This window comes from Fistularia commersonii, chromosome 3 (assembly GCF_037954325.1).
Source record: "Fistularia commersonii isolate RoL2024-O1a breed Wild chromosome 3, RoL_Fcom_v1.0, whole genome shotgun sequence".
In the NCBI taxonomy this organism is placed as follows: domain Eukaryota; kingdom Metazoa; phylum Chordata; class Actinopteri; order Syngnathiformes; family Fistulariidae; genus Fistularia; species Fistularia commersonii.
The window spans coordinates 22,632,238-22,649,818 of NC_141286.1; the positions used below are offsets into that span (position 1 = coordinate 22,632,238).

Sequence of the window (17,581 nt, forward strand, 5' to 3'; positions counted from 1 at the left end):
GATGCAAAGAGTCCATATTAAATTCCCTTCCTTTGTCAAAAGGTACTTTACAATTCAGCAGCTCTGCCATCAGCCCTTTCTACTGTCTGTTCTTGTCTGGTGCACGAGAGGGATTTTCCCAGTGGGGCCAGGCGTGCAGAGTCTCAATGTATTTATTAGCAGACTAAGAACCAGAATGGTAGGACATTCTCATAATGAATGTCACGATCAGCCGAACCTGCATTTCACCCTCGTCCTATCTCCGACACGGCCAAAATTGAGGACTTGACTAAATTATTCTTTTGAAAAAACTGGTGACTGGCAAGTATTTTGCAGGTATCATGTTACGCCTGATGGTGAAATGACTGGAGTCCGTGCGGATTTGAAGACAAGCTGCTGACACACACACACACACACACACACACACACACACACACACACACACACACACACACACACACACACACACACACACACACACACACACACACACACACACACACACACACACACACACACACACACACACACACACACACACACACACACCTTGCCAGTGTTCACTTGCAGTTTATGGACTGAACTGGATAAATTTCTTAACCTTTTGCTGAGTCTTGCTTGATTCTCTATCAAATTAGGGTCACAAAAATGTTGTTGTCAACTCAGATTGCAGTACATTTCAGCAATGTGTTGCAGTTATCCAAATTGCTCTTCCGAACACACATAGAATAAAAAGGGGAGGGGCATCTTTCTATGTAGTTGCTGAAAGGATTTTTTTTTTTTTTTAAATCCCGACACTTCTCTCATATGTGCAGCATTTTTCATCAAGCAAAACACTGACAATCAACAGTATCATTGACAAACATTCAACAGAAAGAAACATTTGGTTTAGCAATGGTACACTTAGCCCTCCTACTCAGTGCACCTCACAGCTGACCAAAAGAAAAAAAGTCTGCTTAGGTGCTTTCCCTTTAAACGCACCTCACCTGTCGGCAAACTCTGTATATCGGAGTCTAAACCCACAGGACCACTTGCGACAAAACGCAGGAGTGCTAAGAGTTTCTGCACAAAAACAGGGCTTTCCAGAGCTGAGCTGAGGCGCCTGTGCACTCGCGACAGCTCCGGGGGGGTGGAGGTGGGACCTGCAGCTGGTCAAAGGCAGCCGGGAGAATGAGAGGGCTCACAGAAACCGACACACAACGAGAGGGAGCATTTTTATCACTCTTGCTCCCTTCACTTTTCCAAGAGAACAATAACAGCTATAAACCTCCACGTTTACCCTCGGGCTAATGAGGAAACAAGAAATAAAGATTAGAGCGAGTAGGGCATAAAGTGCACTGCATGAAAAAGGATAGAATGCAGTCGAGGGAATGTGCATGGATCCCGTTTTGGGCTAGAACCCTGGTCGAGATGAAGTCTGCTCTCTGGGTAACTTATCAAGTGCCAGGAGGGTGTTATGAACTGGAATGTGATTTTTTTTTTTTTTTTTCATTTTTTTTTTTTTTTTAAACTGTGATCCCTAACGCCAACTGTCTTCCGCAAACATATTCATACCAAAACATGAAAAGGCCGCCTGACAAGAAGTAAATCACGGCAACTGATGCTCAAGGACACACACACGCACGCACACACACACACGCACACGCACGCACACAGAGGACAGAGACGCTGTGTGGTTTAAGACAGCAGACTAAACTATCTGGCCTTGGCATTGGTAAGCAGTGAGCTCGGTACAGGTGCAATACATGGGCACCGGCTGCAGTTCAGTCCTTTACTTGTGTGGGATTCGTGGACTTTTACCAGACTGCTTGGAAGTGGTGATCTCACTTCGGGGCTACGACACTAAACGCACTTCGTCCGAGTACATTTTTTTTTTTTTGGTCGGCACCTAGGTCAGCCAAGGGCAAATGTTGAGAGAGAGAGAGAGAGAGAGAAGACGAAGTGTTCCCGCGCAGAATTCGAAGTCCTTGCAACAGAGAGGAGCTGAAAGGCAGCCATTTGTTTGTGACTTCCCGTCCTGAAAGGCGTTCCGGGTTACAAATGGGGCAAACTGTGCTGAAGGCATGGCGAGTGTGGGACGTGTGGAGGACCGGGATGTCTGTAGCAATGAACAGCACCCAAGGACAGGTCAGAGAGAGAGAGGGAGGGAGCAGTTTGAGGGTTTGGTTCAGGTTTGTGTTCTGTTACGGTGAAGGTAGGGAGGGAGGGGGGAGAGAGATCAGAGGTTTTTATCTTTTTCCTCTGCGCAGGAGTTCTCACTCAGATTGCCACTTTGGCACGGAGGTTTCTGCTTCTCCCACTGGCAGATGGCATTGGCGTAGCCCACGATCACTTGGTCCATCCAGGTGAGCGGCTGCGGGAACAGGACTGCCCCCTTGAAGAACCCCAGGTGGCCTCCGTGGAGCGTCAGGGCAAAGATGACGTTTGACTTCTTTGCTAAAAGACAACGTGGCAGGGCAATGAGGCCTTTGTACTCTTGACACGGTCACACACTCCAAAATCTGTAAATATGGGCAGTCGTGATTTTGTTTTATGGTTTTATTCGGGCGGAGTTCGTCTGGTTAAACGGTGTTACGTAAACTGTATATTATAATGCTAAATCAAATGATGGGATGGCTTTCTAACAGCCTGGTCGAGTGGGAAGCGAGTGCCATAAACAGCAGTGGTTGCTGAGTCGAACAGTGGCAGCTGACAGTTGCCACGATTTGAGCTTTTGTTTGCTCGGTTGCTACATCGCCAAAAGCATGCAGGAAAAAACCCTTAACACAAAAGGTTTTTTTTTTCTCTAATTCTGCAGAAACGCAGAGGGTTGCTATGCAGATAAATCATTAATCTATTTTTTTTTTTTATATTACTATAGCAACCGGTGCAGATTGCAGCAGCTGTAAACCACTGGACAGAGGGGTGGCATGTAAAGGATTGGCCTGAATCTATTCGCCTGCTCTTATCTGGGTTAATGGGAGCGCCTGATACACTTGACTAATGACTAAGATGCCCGGGGGTTTTCGCTGCTGCGCACAGTTCACGACAGCTGCTGCCCTGGGACGTCGGAGTTCTCCTCCACATCCTGAGTCACCATTTCACCAGGCGCCGAGTGACAGAAGGGAACACAACATGCTCGGGAAATGTTTTTTTGTAGCAGGTCGTCAATGCTAAATAAAGTTCACTGGGTGAGACTGGTTTTCATGTCTGAGCTAACTACAGTACCACTGTCTCAATTCCAAATGTGGCAGTGAGTCAGTGTATCACCCTTCAGGCTAAAGTGGCAGCTGATCCTCCTTCAGTAAGCGTTGCGCACCGAAGGCAAGAGTGTCTTCCAGGCAGCACTCGTCCACCCTCACGAGGGATTTTCCTTTTCCAAAGTAGTTTAAAGGTTTGCTCTGACTGCACACTCCTTTCACTGTTAGAATCTTTGAGACTGCGAGGCATCAAGCACTCAAACACCCTTTAGAAAGAGCAAAGGTCTCGCCTAGTTGTGTGGGTGAGTGAGCAAAGTTGCCTTCAGCAGGCTTCATGTGGATCTATCCACCAAAAATTGCTCTTAGCACCTCATTTAAAAGTCATTACAGGTGCTGCCCGTCAATCTTGCAAGGCATTTTGTTGCTGATTTCAAAGAACATCATGTGTTTGCACCGGGCAACGGGCCAGGCTAAACACAGACATGAGCTCCCACAGAGTCTGAAATCTTCAAACAAGTCGTTGGCCCGATTAAAATACTTCTCATGACCAGTGTTTGTTTATTCATTAGTCAGTTTTGAAAGCTTCTAAGCACTCTGTCTTTGACTGGTCTTTCCACCCCAACTTTCATCCACGCTGACTCTCACTACAGCACATTCTCTATCTTCTCTTCTGGTTTTACTACAATATTTGTGAACACTGGGATCATTTCATATAGTTAGAGAAAACGCAGCTCATTCTATACACCAAACATTTTTTTCAAAATATGCACTGGTCAAAGCGACCAGCTAGCTGCTTCCAAACATTCTGAGTTTCCACTGATAGGACTGGAGTGAGGCCTTGTGCTTCCAGCCACTGCACTCTCACCCACAGCTGTCGCCGGGACACATGCCATTAAATTACCTGCAAGCGTACGCGGGATGTTGAGCAGGGAGTCATGGACCAGAGGGTCATCTGCAGAGTTCACGAGCAGCAGCGGTACGTTTACCTGCAAGACAAACAGTTACACTACATCAGTCGCACGCACGCACGCACGCACGCACGCACGCACGCACGCACGCACGCACGCACGCACGCACGCACGCACGCACGCACGCACGCACGCACGCACGCACGCACGCACGCACGCACACACGCACACACGCACACACACACACACACACACACACACACACACACACACACACACACACACACACACACACACACACACACACACACACTAATGACCTGATGTAAAATTGTGTGGATTCAATTGCAAGAAAAGTTCTTACGTTGTGAATGTAATGTACACAGCTCTCCTTCTCATAGTATTCTTTCAGAGAGCTGTGGCCATGGAATTTTCTGTTGAAGCAACAAAATAGCCATTAATTCATCATCCATTCAATTTTCACTAGCTAAAGAACACGCCTACATTGCACAACGCTGAAGAATCTGAGGGTTATGATTTTTTAACAGCTAGCTTGAATTCTGTGTTTGCGGAAATACCTCATGATGTTATCGTCGATCTGCATGAGGGACGTTGCTGTGTAAAGCCGACTGAGGTCCGTGTCAATCACTTTACCTGGGTAACCTGCAAACAGACTGTCCCTGCGCCACGCAGAGAACAGGTACAAGCATTACTCACCCAGCCAGAGTACAACGACAGAAATTTCAGTATGAACAGTTGTTCACCGGTACCAGAGTTCATAAATGTTCTTTGGGTTTCAACCATGTAGGTGAAATAAAAAGGTGGGGTCCCTTGAAATGTGAACCAAAGGACCTGCTACTTTCCGTAAAAAGCCAAATTAAGCTGTCTCTAACACCCTTGCTGCTATATGACTGACGCCGTGGAGTCTCACACTTACAGGTGACTAGAATGAAAAGCTGGGAAAAAAAAAAGGAGGGGGGAGCATTTTTCCTCTGAAATGTAGAGGAGTGTGAACGCATATCTATTGAAAAATACTTGAGTACAAGTACTTCAAAATTTAGGAGAAAATGTACGGCACATTATTTTCCTGTGAAAGCAACGGAGCCCTGAAAATACATTTGGTGCCTCTCCCTGTTGAGCTGCTGACTTTATGCCACAGGTATTTTGATAATATTTGACAATGTACATCTGGTTGAGGTGCAGGGCGGAGAGCCATACCTGTGGGAAAAGATAATTTTCTTCATGTTGTCAGCCATGAGAAAGTTATAGAAGCGTCTGAACTGATCCCACTGCAGGAATGTTTCCTGGGCCCTGAGGATAAAGACAACCACAGACGAAGTTTGCTTTGTGCATCTTTTCTACATTCCAAAACACAATGGCTGTCCTGTGTAATACACTCCACAAAGTCACACTGATGGAGGCCAAAAATAGTGTTGGGCATTAATATGCCATTAAGAGAGAAGTTAATTCAACAAAGCCACTTTATATCCTTCCTCATGCTTCTAACCTCTTAGAGTAATGTATCCAAAATGGCCCTGAGAGATCCTGTCAAGACTTACCAGTACATACTAATGGTTTTCAATTTCTATATTATAATCAACAAATCAGTACTAATCAAAACTATCAAATGTTTTTAGAGGTTAAGAAAAAAAAAAAACAGTGAAGATTTTTCTGAAACGGAGATGCTGTTTTCAACCATCAACACTGAATGATTATGTCACAGTCATGAACTTTTTTGATCTCTAAAATGGATTTGGCATCTCAGTACCATTCAACTCCATCAAATGTATAAACAATATAAGGCAATAATCTCACATTATTATTGGAAAAGAGGCACGGCCTCAGCTTCCTTGGCACAATGATGGACGGACCACTTTAGGCTTTATTTTGAAAGCAAAATTAATTCAATTTGACGCTGCACCCCATCTGCCATTTTGCCAGGAGAGTCAGGCAGCATTTAAAACCCAGATGATGGGATTCAGTCCAACAGGTTGAGAGCCCAGTTGGCAACGAACGCCCCCGAACACACGCGGTTCGAAAACATTCCCATCAGCTTGTCCATGGCTGACTGCCTGTCCAATGTTTATTTATGGGCCAGGTTTAACCTGCACGTTTTATTATGGACTGCTTGTGCATTAAGAAATGGTTTCAACAAAGAATTATCATTAAAGTTGTTTTTTTTTCAGTCAATGAGTTAAGGGACTCTCCTGAAGTGCCTTGACATTATTCAAGCACAAATCAGCATGTGTTTGTACCTTGGGGACGGGTACAATAAATGGTTTTTCTACAGAAAGAGGAGTGCTGATGAGACGATTGGTTGACCCACCTGAGAGCGCTGTAGCCCTGGCAGACGCTGACGCAACAAAGCACTCTCTCCTGGTTCGACATGTTCTCGCCCAGGAACTTACAGACGATGTTCCCGCCCAGGCTGAAGCCCACCACGATGAGCTGCGTCTGAGGATACATCCGCTTGATGTACCCGACCATGGCGGCAAACTCCCATGTGCACCCTGTAAACGGAGTTATCAATCGATAAACGGGAACTGTAGGACAGAGCATTTGTCTCCGCTCAGCAGCTCCTGCTCAAGGTGCCTTTAATTCAGGAAATTGCTTCCCCCCTCCCCTCATAATACCTTTTAAAATGACATATAAAGCTGAGTTAAGATTTTCAGATATGAGAGGAAATTAAAATACTGAGGTCTATTTTACTAAATCAGAGTAGATAATGAAGTTTAAAGGTGTCAGTAAAGGATACCGTTCTTCCAAATTTGCTGTGGACCAATGTATCAAATGTGTCCAGTGCTGTAAAGAACTGCCTCAGGCTACAGCTGCCTCTGCAGATAATTTGGTGATTCAGCACTGAGGACGCAGAACAAATCCTCGCGAGTAAATCTCACGCTCACCGTAAGTGAACATGCGCGGTGAGGTCAGCTCGATGTTGGGGAGAGCTCCCAGGTGGTTCAGCACGGCACAGCGGTAGCCGTCCTTCTGAGCGTGATCAACGAAGGTCCTGATGTAGTGCTTCTCGCTGTGGTTACCAATACCAGGGCAGATGACCATGGTGACCTCATCTGGGCAAACGGGCGGGTGGACGAGGTTAATATTTCAAAATGGGAATCATTTGATTCACAAAAAGACCTACACAACTTTATCAGTACAGGACACCAACTCAGGGAAATATGCTATTTACTTTTCAGATACCAATTTATATAGAAAGCTACAAGAACAACACACAAACTATTTGTCCTCTGCACAAGCACAAGTAATTTAATTACAATGACAATGATTTCAATTATTTTTTCACTGATCCACTATCCTGCTCACTTTTAGTCAATTTTGCTGCAATTTTTAGAGCTGCCAATTATGACATGGCTTTTTTTTTGCAGTGTTTGTTTGCACATAAATAATACAATCATGCCGCACAATTTTCTAAATGAAAAAAGAATCACAGACGATGTTCAGTATTTTTCCCTGTCCTAATCTCAGTGAGAGGCCTGAAAATCAGATTAGGGATGCTAAGGTCAGGGGCAAGCTGAATCATTTAATTCAAGAAAGTAATTAACTTTTAACTCTGCCATCCACAGACTGCACTGAGAATATTTCATTTAAATATTGTTCCGTCCAGAGTAAACCTCATTTGCACGTCTGAGAAGTAAAGCCCTACGAAATCTACCGGTGCTATGAGAAACCCCGAGAGGCGCAACAACCAGCGTGCCTCCGGGGTTGAAGGACACAGACAGGGGTCATGTTAAAAGACTCGGCTCAAGTTAACAGCAGTGCAAGTACAATAAAGAAACCGCCTGACAGTAGTTTACATCCAGCAACACAATCTATCCAGTAAGCACGTTTGATGTGGAGTCACAGAGCCACTTGTTTTTATCTAAAAAGCATTTATCGGGATGGCTGGAAGCAAAAAGCAACATAAACCAGTAAAGATCAAGCGGATTCCGATCAAAGATCTCACCTCCTGTCCGATGGTCCCTCAGAGGTTCGAAGAGGTCAAAGGTCGCTGTGGCCCCATCCTGCATCGGTAAGTACTTTCGGATTCCGCTGGGGTGCGGCGAGTTGACCCGGCCGAGTTTCCCGTATAGTGCCGTCTGCAGGTGGCCGCTCTTGCCCCACAGCAGGGGCGGAACGTACCTGGGGAATCAACACAACTTTGCTTTTGATTTCAGTTCTGAAAAGCAGACGTATTTACATTGATTGCGCAAAGAACAAGAGTCCAGCTATGACATCAGTGTGATTTTATCAAGATGATATACAGGTGTGTTTGTGAATCTTGACAGAGAAACGTTCAGGTACATAGTTTGCAGACAAAGTCCAATTTTCCTTGCAGTACTTGACAATATTATGCAATGAGCCCACAGTGTTTAACATCAACACGCTACGATTTTTTTTCCTGGGTTATTTAAAGCATGTTCTTGCATTCCAGAGACTCCTCCACCGGAGTTCACTGTGGGTGTGTATTGTGACCTAAGGTGTGCATTATTATGACTCACCATCTTCCACCTAGAGACAAAATGCTACAAGTATTGCAATTTCTGTTTTTTTTACCATCCTTCATTGTTGTAAGAACCGGCTCACCCTTTCCAGAACATTTTGAAAGACAAACAGGGGAACGGCATCGTAAAAATATATTTCACAATCCTGCCCTGTTATGATGGATGAGAATTTTGCGAAATTTCTGTTTGAAGCTTGGATTTTGGCTTCGTCCCACACCTTGCCACACACGTCTTTACCGATCGATACTCCACATAGTAAGAACAATTTATTGGCACATTCACTTATTTTCAATCAACTTATTAAGAGGAATAGTCACACATGAAACAACTAGCTAGGAAGTAGATGGGAACCTTTTCTTGACGATAAAAGTAATGTCAGATTAATGCGTGATCTCAGATACTGCATTTGAGACACCATGCATTTGTTTCGAGATGAGAGCAAAGCAAAAAGAGAAGTAGTGTGAGACTTGGGCTCTGAAACTGGCCAGACTAAATCTGTACAAACATAGTCTCGAGTCATGTTCTATCTCACATGTCACTCTTAACAGCCAGAAGAACGGGATAGGTGAGGTGTTAACATCTGGAAACTGGCTGAATCTGGCTGAAGTAGTAGAGAGAGACTGATTCGGGAAGAGACAGAGCTTTAATTTGTTAAGTAAAAAGCTGTTTATAAAGACAGATTAAGGGGCTTCTGTGTTTCCCCTTTAATCGTGCAGGCGTGGCAGGTCATCAGGTAAATGGGATCCACCAAATATGCATGGTAAATCTGGAATTTTGGACCACGGGGTTTTAAAAACAATTTAAACTGCAATACAGTGTGAAATTTTTTTCCCCCAATTTTGAATCCGTTTTGTACATATACTCTGAAATAAATGACATTACATGGAATAGATTTTTAAATTTTTTTCATTTGTTTTCAAAGTTGTGGGAAATGAATTGTTGAAGTAACATTTCTTAACCAATGAATATACTTTGCTCTCACTTCTTCCAGGGAAGTCACTTGCAGCTATTTTTGGGTCGGAAATTCAGCTTATGAATTCCTCCTCCGCTTCCTTGTTTTACATGGAAATAACCAAAAGTGAACAGTGTGTACCGTATGTTGTACGCTTCACACGAGGTTTAAAAATTGTTGAAGGGCACCTGCATCAGTCACTTTTCTTGTGCTTCTTTATGTCTCAGTCTCTTGTCAGAGTGAGTGACAATGACATGAGTAATGTGCTATCTCGGAGGTCATGAGATGAAAAAAAAAAAAAAAGTTAGGCATGACTGTAAGGGGATACACGACTGCTGTGTACAGTTCAAAGAAGAGAACAGAAAAAACGCTGCTGTGTGGAGCAAAGGGCTCGGTTACATCAAATGTTACCCAAGACCTTCAACTGCAGCCACGTGTTTTCTCATCTGCAACAATTACTCCACCTAGAAAATACACTCCTTACATAAGAGAGCAGTTGTACACAAGGCAGGGGACTACTTCAATTTGATAATCACCTTTAGCATGTATGGTGAGCGCAGAGCTTAACTACACCTCTTTGGAAGGTACTCTGCAGGTCTAATCTGATAGTGCGTGAAGCGGATATTCTCATCTGCATAAAGGGGGCTGGGGGGCCTCGTGAGGCAGATAAATTTCACAATACAAGGAGCAGATGAAATACAGCTTAGTAATATGTTGACTTCTAAATTCCGATTGAAGTTAACCATTTATTTTTAATTATTTTTCAACGGTTTTAAATTGAAAGGCAAGTAATGGAAGAATGTTTTTTTTAATTTTAGTGATCTTTAGATTATCCATTTTTACTCATCTATATTATTCAAACAAACCAAAGTTTAATTGTCCTCCAACTCATTAAAACCTTGCCTTAACCTGCAAACAACTGAGTCTCTATATATAACAGGACTTAAATAGTCAAGACAAGTCTTTGAATATAGTAGGGAGGCAGATACACATTGTGCATTTAGGGGTGATGTCATCTCCTAAAATTGTGTGTGTGTATTCAAGACATTGTTAATATTAGATAACAGAAACAGGAAACAGATGTGTCATTGTGATTTGATGAAGCAGAAATCCAGATCAAAGTTTACAAGTAGAGCCAGAAGGTTTTGATGTGAGCTGGCTGAGAAAATACTAAACATTTCGATTGGAAAAATAGTGTGTTCATGGTGATGGGAGGCTGCAAGAAAAACACTTATTCAGATGCATTTGTCATTCGCCAAAGGGATTATTTCATGATGGCATGATTTTGCATGATGAGGTGAGGGATATATATTAATATTTATTTAGTTTAATCTCATGTGATATTTCACTGTGTATCTTTATTATTGAAATGTCAGCACACAACTTGAGCATCTGCATCAAGAAATGGATCCTTTGTCTTGTCTGTTCCTTGTTCTTGCCAAGTCTTTAATATCATAAATGTTGCAAAACAATTAGCTAATCCTTTTTCCAGCAGTAAACTTGACTTTTCCCACCATTTTCAATTTTGATAGCATGTTATGTAACCTCCCCCCTCTGAAAAACAGAACAACGTGTTCAAAAACTTGAAGAGGCAAAGGTTAGGGTATATAATAGTTAAGATAACTACATCACTTCTTTAAAAGTGAGTCGAACAAGTTGAATTTATTTTATGGAACGCGTTCAAACTTAGATAATATAATGGCAAGCTACCTGGCAACCCTCACATCTAATAGCTATGAGATACAGTATCAACAAATGCAGACTTGAATTAATCTCTCCAGCTCATGTAGCTTTGCTCTCTCCGTTGACTTCTACCCACAACATGATCACAGAGTCCAGTTGTACACTGTTTTACAGTATGTTTGAGGTAGATTCCATGCTGCTTTTTTTTTTTTTTCCACGTGTCTTATTGTATGTGTGTTTCAAATGCAATGTGGTATTTAACGTTCTTCAAATAATAACACTAATAAACACTACATGAAAATCATCAAACAGCCATGCCGATATCAAGGTGCACTTCAAGCTACTTGTACAATTACATTCAGATGGGTGTGTACCGCCAAACATGTTGGGATGGTACACACCTTGGTCTGGAGGTCACAGCCTACTGCCTCCCTGGCACAGCAGGCTCATGCAACATAAAACATTAAGCTGCGTCTTCCTTTTTTTTTTTTTTTTTTTTAAACATGTTTACTGAAGAGAACATAGCTGTTTCTTTCTTCGGTTACTGCTACAGCACATAATTCAAAGAGCAGGGGTTATTTCTCTGATTTTAAACCAAACATATTTGCATTGTGCCGTTCTTTCCTAAGGTTCGGTTTGGTTTTGTGTCCCCTCTCTTAGCCTCTGTGTCCCAAAACAAGAATTCTTTATGTCCTATTGACCTCAAAAGCACACCAGTGTTTCCCACTGTGCCATTGATCTCTGTCATACAACACCACGGGGAACGATTGAGGGCTCTAAAACGTGATTTCTCAACTGACAAAGATTCACCATAAACATCGACAAACCCATTCTGCATGATAACACACAAGAATCTAAATATTTCTCTCACACTGCAGCTGCAAAGGCAAAGGTCTGGGTAACAGCTGGTTACATAAGCACACACTTGCGATCAAGGCTTGAAGAGTCACAAAACAGAGCTGAGGATTCCTCTGGGGAAATTAAAACTCCAGCCAGCCATAAGAAAAGGAGAGTGACACTAACTGTTTACAATGGTTTAAAGGATGATTTGCAATTTTTCGTGCTACAGCCATGACACCTAAACCCTAGTGTCTAATTTGGATTGGCCGACACAGGGTACACCTCCATACAAGTGACCCGAACTTACAGTAGCTAGCTGCATCATTTATGATCAAGCCATTTTAAGAAATTCAAAATTTAGCGCTCATAATAGTAACTCTGTAGGAGACAAAAAAAAACACAATGGTTTGGGGGATTTAGAAAGGGTTTCATCATAGATTTCATCTGTCATGAGGGCTTTGATTGTTTATAGCTCAGCTCAGCGACAGCTCATGGAGGGTAGGTGCGGCTAGTGGCTTGGTGAACTCCGGTGTTGCAGTGTTTTGACATCACATTAAATTACTCCTGTCCCTGATACATAAAGCTGTCAGTTAAGTTAGTCAGTCGCGTGACATGGGGAAGCTAATGCATCAACTTCAGAGTATAATTCTGCAGCTCAGCAAATGACAGTAGCGGATTGAGCCTGCTGACTACGGAGTTCACACAACACATTAGTTACCTGGCTGTTCCTACTAACCATTGGCAATGGAAGAAAACAGGTGATTTTAGGTTTTGTTGTATGATCAATTCAAATAATTCTCAATAAACTGATTTGTTAAACAAAGCAGCCTTCTGAGAACATTTGTATAGTCATACTGATGCAAATCTCAGAGATCTATAAAAACAAGTTGTATTTTTGCTCTTAATCCAACCTCCTTTATATTGACCACTAGAATAGAAACCTGAGCTATCTTTTTACTCTACAAAAATCCAAATTAGTCAGTCATAGGGATTAATTGTATAAAAGTACTTGCTGTGCATTGCTTACAATACGGAGATCAAAACCCGTCTCGTTGCAGGATCAGCCTTTGAATTCAGCCAAAAATCTCTGGGACTGACATGTGGCCCACTATGGAACACTGATGACAGATGGGATCATCGCCAGACAAACTGTCCTCCCCAACAGCCCCAGATGGCTGGGCAGCAGCAATATTTCCATGGAAACACCATGACTGACACTTAGCTGAGAAAGCAACTCACTCTTTGGTCAGCTGAGGACAGGACTTAAGCAGGAATCGGTTGAGGGGCGTGTCCTGGTAGGTTAGGTCAGGGGGTGCAGTGGGGCTCTTGAGGTTCAAACAGCGTACAATGATGTAGAGCACTGTTGCCACAGCCGCCAATTTCATGCCGTCAAACATTGCCGGCAGCTCAGGAGAGATGGTGTTCACGTCTGGCTCGTTGGGGTTCATGACTGCTCTGCAAAGTAAAACAAAAGACCACGTTGTTTTAACAAACTAACCGAGCAGCATAAAATTAATCACACTCTTGTAATTAGTCAAAACCTAATAGAGTGAAGGCGTTTCGAATAATGTGGTAAAATAATTTCAGCTGTGAGCTGAGGAACAGAAGAATGAAGGATTTGATGTCTGACTGACCTGATTATTACTCTTGGTGCCCAAAGCGCAACAGATCAGAGGGACTACAGAGAGGAGATAAATCAGTCCGATAAAGCACAGCTGGTTAATTTAACACTCTCACCTTAATTACATTACTCCTTAGGCAAAGGCAATAGAAAGCCTCACTGCACAGAGATAGAGGTACTTACACCACATTAAATTATGAATTACAATGCACTCGCATGATAATGTAGTTAATGAATTTGGAGATAACCTTTTATACAGATCAATGTAATCACCATATCGGAGCCGTGACAGTGACAGCACCAATAGAAAAAATTAAAAACTAAACATGATTCTTATAGAGGATTTCACAAATGCATCAAATTGTATCTATACGCTGTCGAGGCCAACGTGTCCAAGAGATTAAATACTGTTAATGGCCAGTCAGGACATAAAAAGAATCACAATCAATTGATGTTACTTACATTTGTGTAGGTTATTCAGCAAAATACGCTCGGCCCAAAAATCTGAATAAAATTCACAGTGATCCGGTCAAACCTTTGGAAAAAAAAAGAAAAAAATATTTATTTTTCCCCACCTTAAACACCTCCTTGACACAGAAAAAAATACTGGCACTCCACTGTCCTTTTTTCCCTACTGTGACTGCAATTGTGATACAAAAAAAAAAAAGCACAGAAAATTCACAAAGCAAATGATAGTTTGTCCCCCATTCACAGACGCACAATTAACAATTATTCTCATCATCAGGGTCTGTCCTCTGCCAGCCACGTCCCAATATCAAGCACTGGAAGGAGACGTACTCCTTCCCTAGAGCACAATGCAAAATGATCAAATGGTTTCCAAAACACCTATCAAACTCAAATAGGCTAGCTCCATCTGACTTTTGTCAGAGGTTAGAACTGTAAAACGGACATCATTGGCCTTACCTGACATCTATTTTGTGCAAACTGACAATTTCCCATTGCAACATATATGCTGAAAGTCACTGTGTGCATCTCAGTGTTTAACTCCCCAGCCCTGCATGACTTATTACTTCCCCTTTCAGTTCGCATGAAGTGGATTGCTGTCTTATCGCCATCTGATTCTTGCCTATACGTACCGGAAAAGCCAACTGTGGTTGCGCTTATCATACACAAGGCTTAAACCAGACATTTAAAAGACAGCTGTGAAGCAAAGACCACTGCACTTTCTGGTTTACAAAAATTAGGCTAATATTGCTGATAAAGGTGCCTTTTTAGCAAAGCAATGTGGGAATAGGAACATTTGGGCCTTTGAAATATGTACATAATTGTCCTAAATTTCAGACAGCGATACAAGTGAGTGCCTGGCATCACGAAAAAAAACACATTAATCCCGTAGGTATACAGACATATATCAAATTCTTATTTTAAGTGGGGGGGGGGTCCAAGCTTTGCCCTCTGACCTAAAGTTTAAAACGTCGACGACCTCCGACTTCTAAGGCGCATCGCCAAGGAAACAGAGTGTCTCTGCTAGCATAAACAACCAGATGAAAAATAAACCTAAGTCGAGCAGCATTTACAATTCAACAATAAGAATGATAATAATAAAATAAAGAAACCTCATATGTAAACACAGCTCATCCCAGCACGGACGCGGTTCCTGGCTGAATGACCCGGAGTGGTTTGGAAGTAGCTAGCCGCCCCCACATTCACACGGCTGATATCTCATCCCCTTTAATTACACCGAGCGAATGTCCGGTTAATGTCCGCGAAAAGCTGTCTTATCACCGGCGGAGGAAGAGTTGCCTCCGCCGGTGTGTTTGTGTTAGCTATTCCTTCTTTTGTCACGACTCGTAGCGAGACGAGAGGCGGCGGCAGCAAAGAAGGGTACAACCATGGAATTCGTAAAACGCTAGCTTTGGGAAGGGCGGAAAATATAGCACGGTTTTAGTTGGTGGGGAGGGCGACAGGGACGATAACCCGCGGAGAAGTGTCATGTTTTGGTCAGCAGGCCGGCTATGCCCTCGGCGCAACTTTGCTAGCCCTGCCCCGGATAAGGGATACCCGCCGCGCCTTTCGGACGATAACGAATATTTGGGAGTCCTAACTTCCCACGGCGGGCAAACGCGGACGATAAACTGCCTCGTTCGATGCGTCCGCCAACACCCGTTCGGTTCGGTTTAGCCTAGCATAAAGCGACGTTACATAAAATAAACAGACTTAACAATGTAATGTAACGTTAGCGGGATGAGGACCACTTTACACAAACGGCATCACAACCAATACACTCTTGACTTACCGCTGGCTAGAACAGGAAACCTACTCCGTGATGCTGCAAAGCGGCCGGGTCTTGTGTATATCCCCGCGGCGTTTCATTTATTTGTTTTGTGTTCCACTAAACCATGGCTGGCTGTGTGTGTGTGTGTTTGTGAGGATGTGTATGCGAGGATGTGTGTGTGACGCCCTCTCATTCACAGACTGGGCTAGCCAGACTAGCTGCGGCAGCACTGACAGCTCCGACGCCACTTCCGATAAGAATCTGAAATTAGCATATCAGCGCAGTGATTGGTCGAAACTATTAATGACGTATGCCCCCGTTTCCTCCAGTGAAGGAGCAATTAAAACACAATTCATTTGTACGTTACTTAATTTATTTTATTTTTTTTCCAAATTAAAGTCAAAATTCACTGTGTATTTTAAATCTTCAAACAGAATGATAAATTAAAACAAATTAAGATACCCTAAACTGACTGAATTAATTTTGTTTTTATGCAAATTGTGAGCCCAGTGTCGAATAAAGGAATATAAGTAAAAATGTGGAACATGGAAATTATAAAATAACGTGTTGCTCACCATAGTATTATTTTGCCGTAACTTTTCTACAATGTCATGTCTGTTCATTGGCTCAAATGTCCAACTGAACTTTCCTTTAAGTGAGCTGTCGATGTTTAGCTTAAAGCAGGATGAAACTTCATTTCCCCCCCATAACTTCTGCAAATGTGCATTCATCATGCCTGTGTGGATAACGCATATTATTGCTGAATTTAAAAACATTGTTTATTTTTCCATTATGTGTGAAGTGAGAAAATGGCAGACACTGGAAGCGTGGTAATCACCAAACACCACATTGCAACAATCCAGACTTGATCTCTGTGATCACATTCGCCTGAATCTGAATCCCTGAGTCTGTTAAAATTAATGTTTTTTTTTTAAATGAGTGTGTGTTATTTCATTTTGTGAGCCTCCTTACAAGCAGTCTGGATATGACTTACACATCTTCTCTGGGTATAATAGAAAGCACAAAAGACAATAACTGAGGAACATGAGCTCAAGTGTGTTAGTGCATAATTCATCACTGAATGGATCTGAATACTTGTGTGCTTTATCAGCACTCATAAGTATTCTCACTGTGTTTCATGCATATTTATCAGTGAATGTTTATAACAATATACGACACAATCGCTAGAGAGGCATGCATGCTATGCATCCTCAAAATTATTATTTAAGATAAGATAAACATTATTGATCCCCATAGAGGAAATTCCTGCCACAGCAGCGCATCAGTTATAGTGTCGAAAAAAATGTCCACATGATGGCGACAGAGTTTAACACATTCTCTCTTTAAAAAAAAAAAATGAAAAGTTCAAAAGTAGTTTCAAACCCAGCAATAAACAAAAGTCTAAAAAATACTTACAAATGATCTATTTAACAAATGAAAGAGAAAAGACACGCTTTGTGAAAATGTATTAATAGTAGATATTAGACTAGTACTTGTATAGGTGAAATTTATCTGTATATTTGGGATTTTATTTGTGATGATGTGTTAATCTCTGTCATTGTTATTAATAATGATACAGATGATCATCTACCTTGTGCATTTTAGTATTTTCCTTTTATTTAACCCTTTTTTTATTTTCAGTACTCCATTCATTGCACCAAGTTCATTTCCCTTGAGTACT

General features: G+C 42.3%; 1 protein-coding gene across 1 annotated transcript; it reads right to left on the reverse strand.

The window, feature by feature from the left end:
• Positions 1–2,176: 2,176 nt before the first annotated feature.
• Positions 2,177–16,117, reverse strand: LOC147235865 (monoacylglycerol lipase ABHD2). The gene is made up of 12 exons (XM_086144199.1): positions 15,922–16,117; positions 14,127–14,199; positions 13,678–13,721; positions 13,283–13,498; positions 8,031–8,206; positions 6,970–7,137; positions 6,393–6,576; positions 5,285–5,377; positions 4,645–4,746; positions 4,431–4,500; positions 4,060–4,144; positions 2,177–2,415 (listed from the first exon to the last, which is right to left on the reverse strand). The coding sequence occupies exons 4-12, from the start codon at positions 13,489–13,491 to the stop codon at positions 2,198–2,200; spliced, it is 1,305 nt and encodes a 434-aa protein (XP_086000325.1). The 5' UTR covers positions 13,492–13,498; positions 13,678–13,721; positions 14,127–14,199; positions 15,922–16,117; the 3' UTR covers positions 2,177–2,197.
• Positions 16,118–17,581: the final 1,464 nt, after the last annotated feature.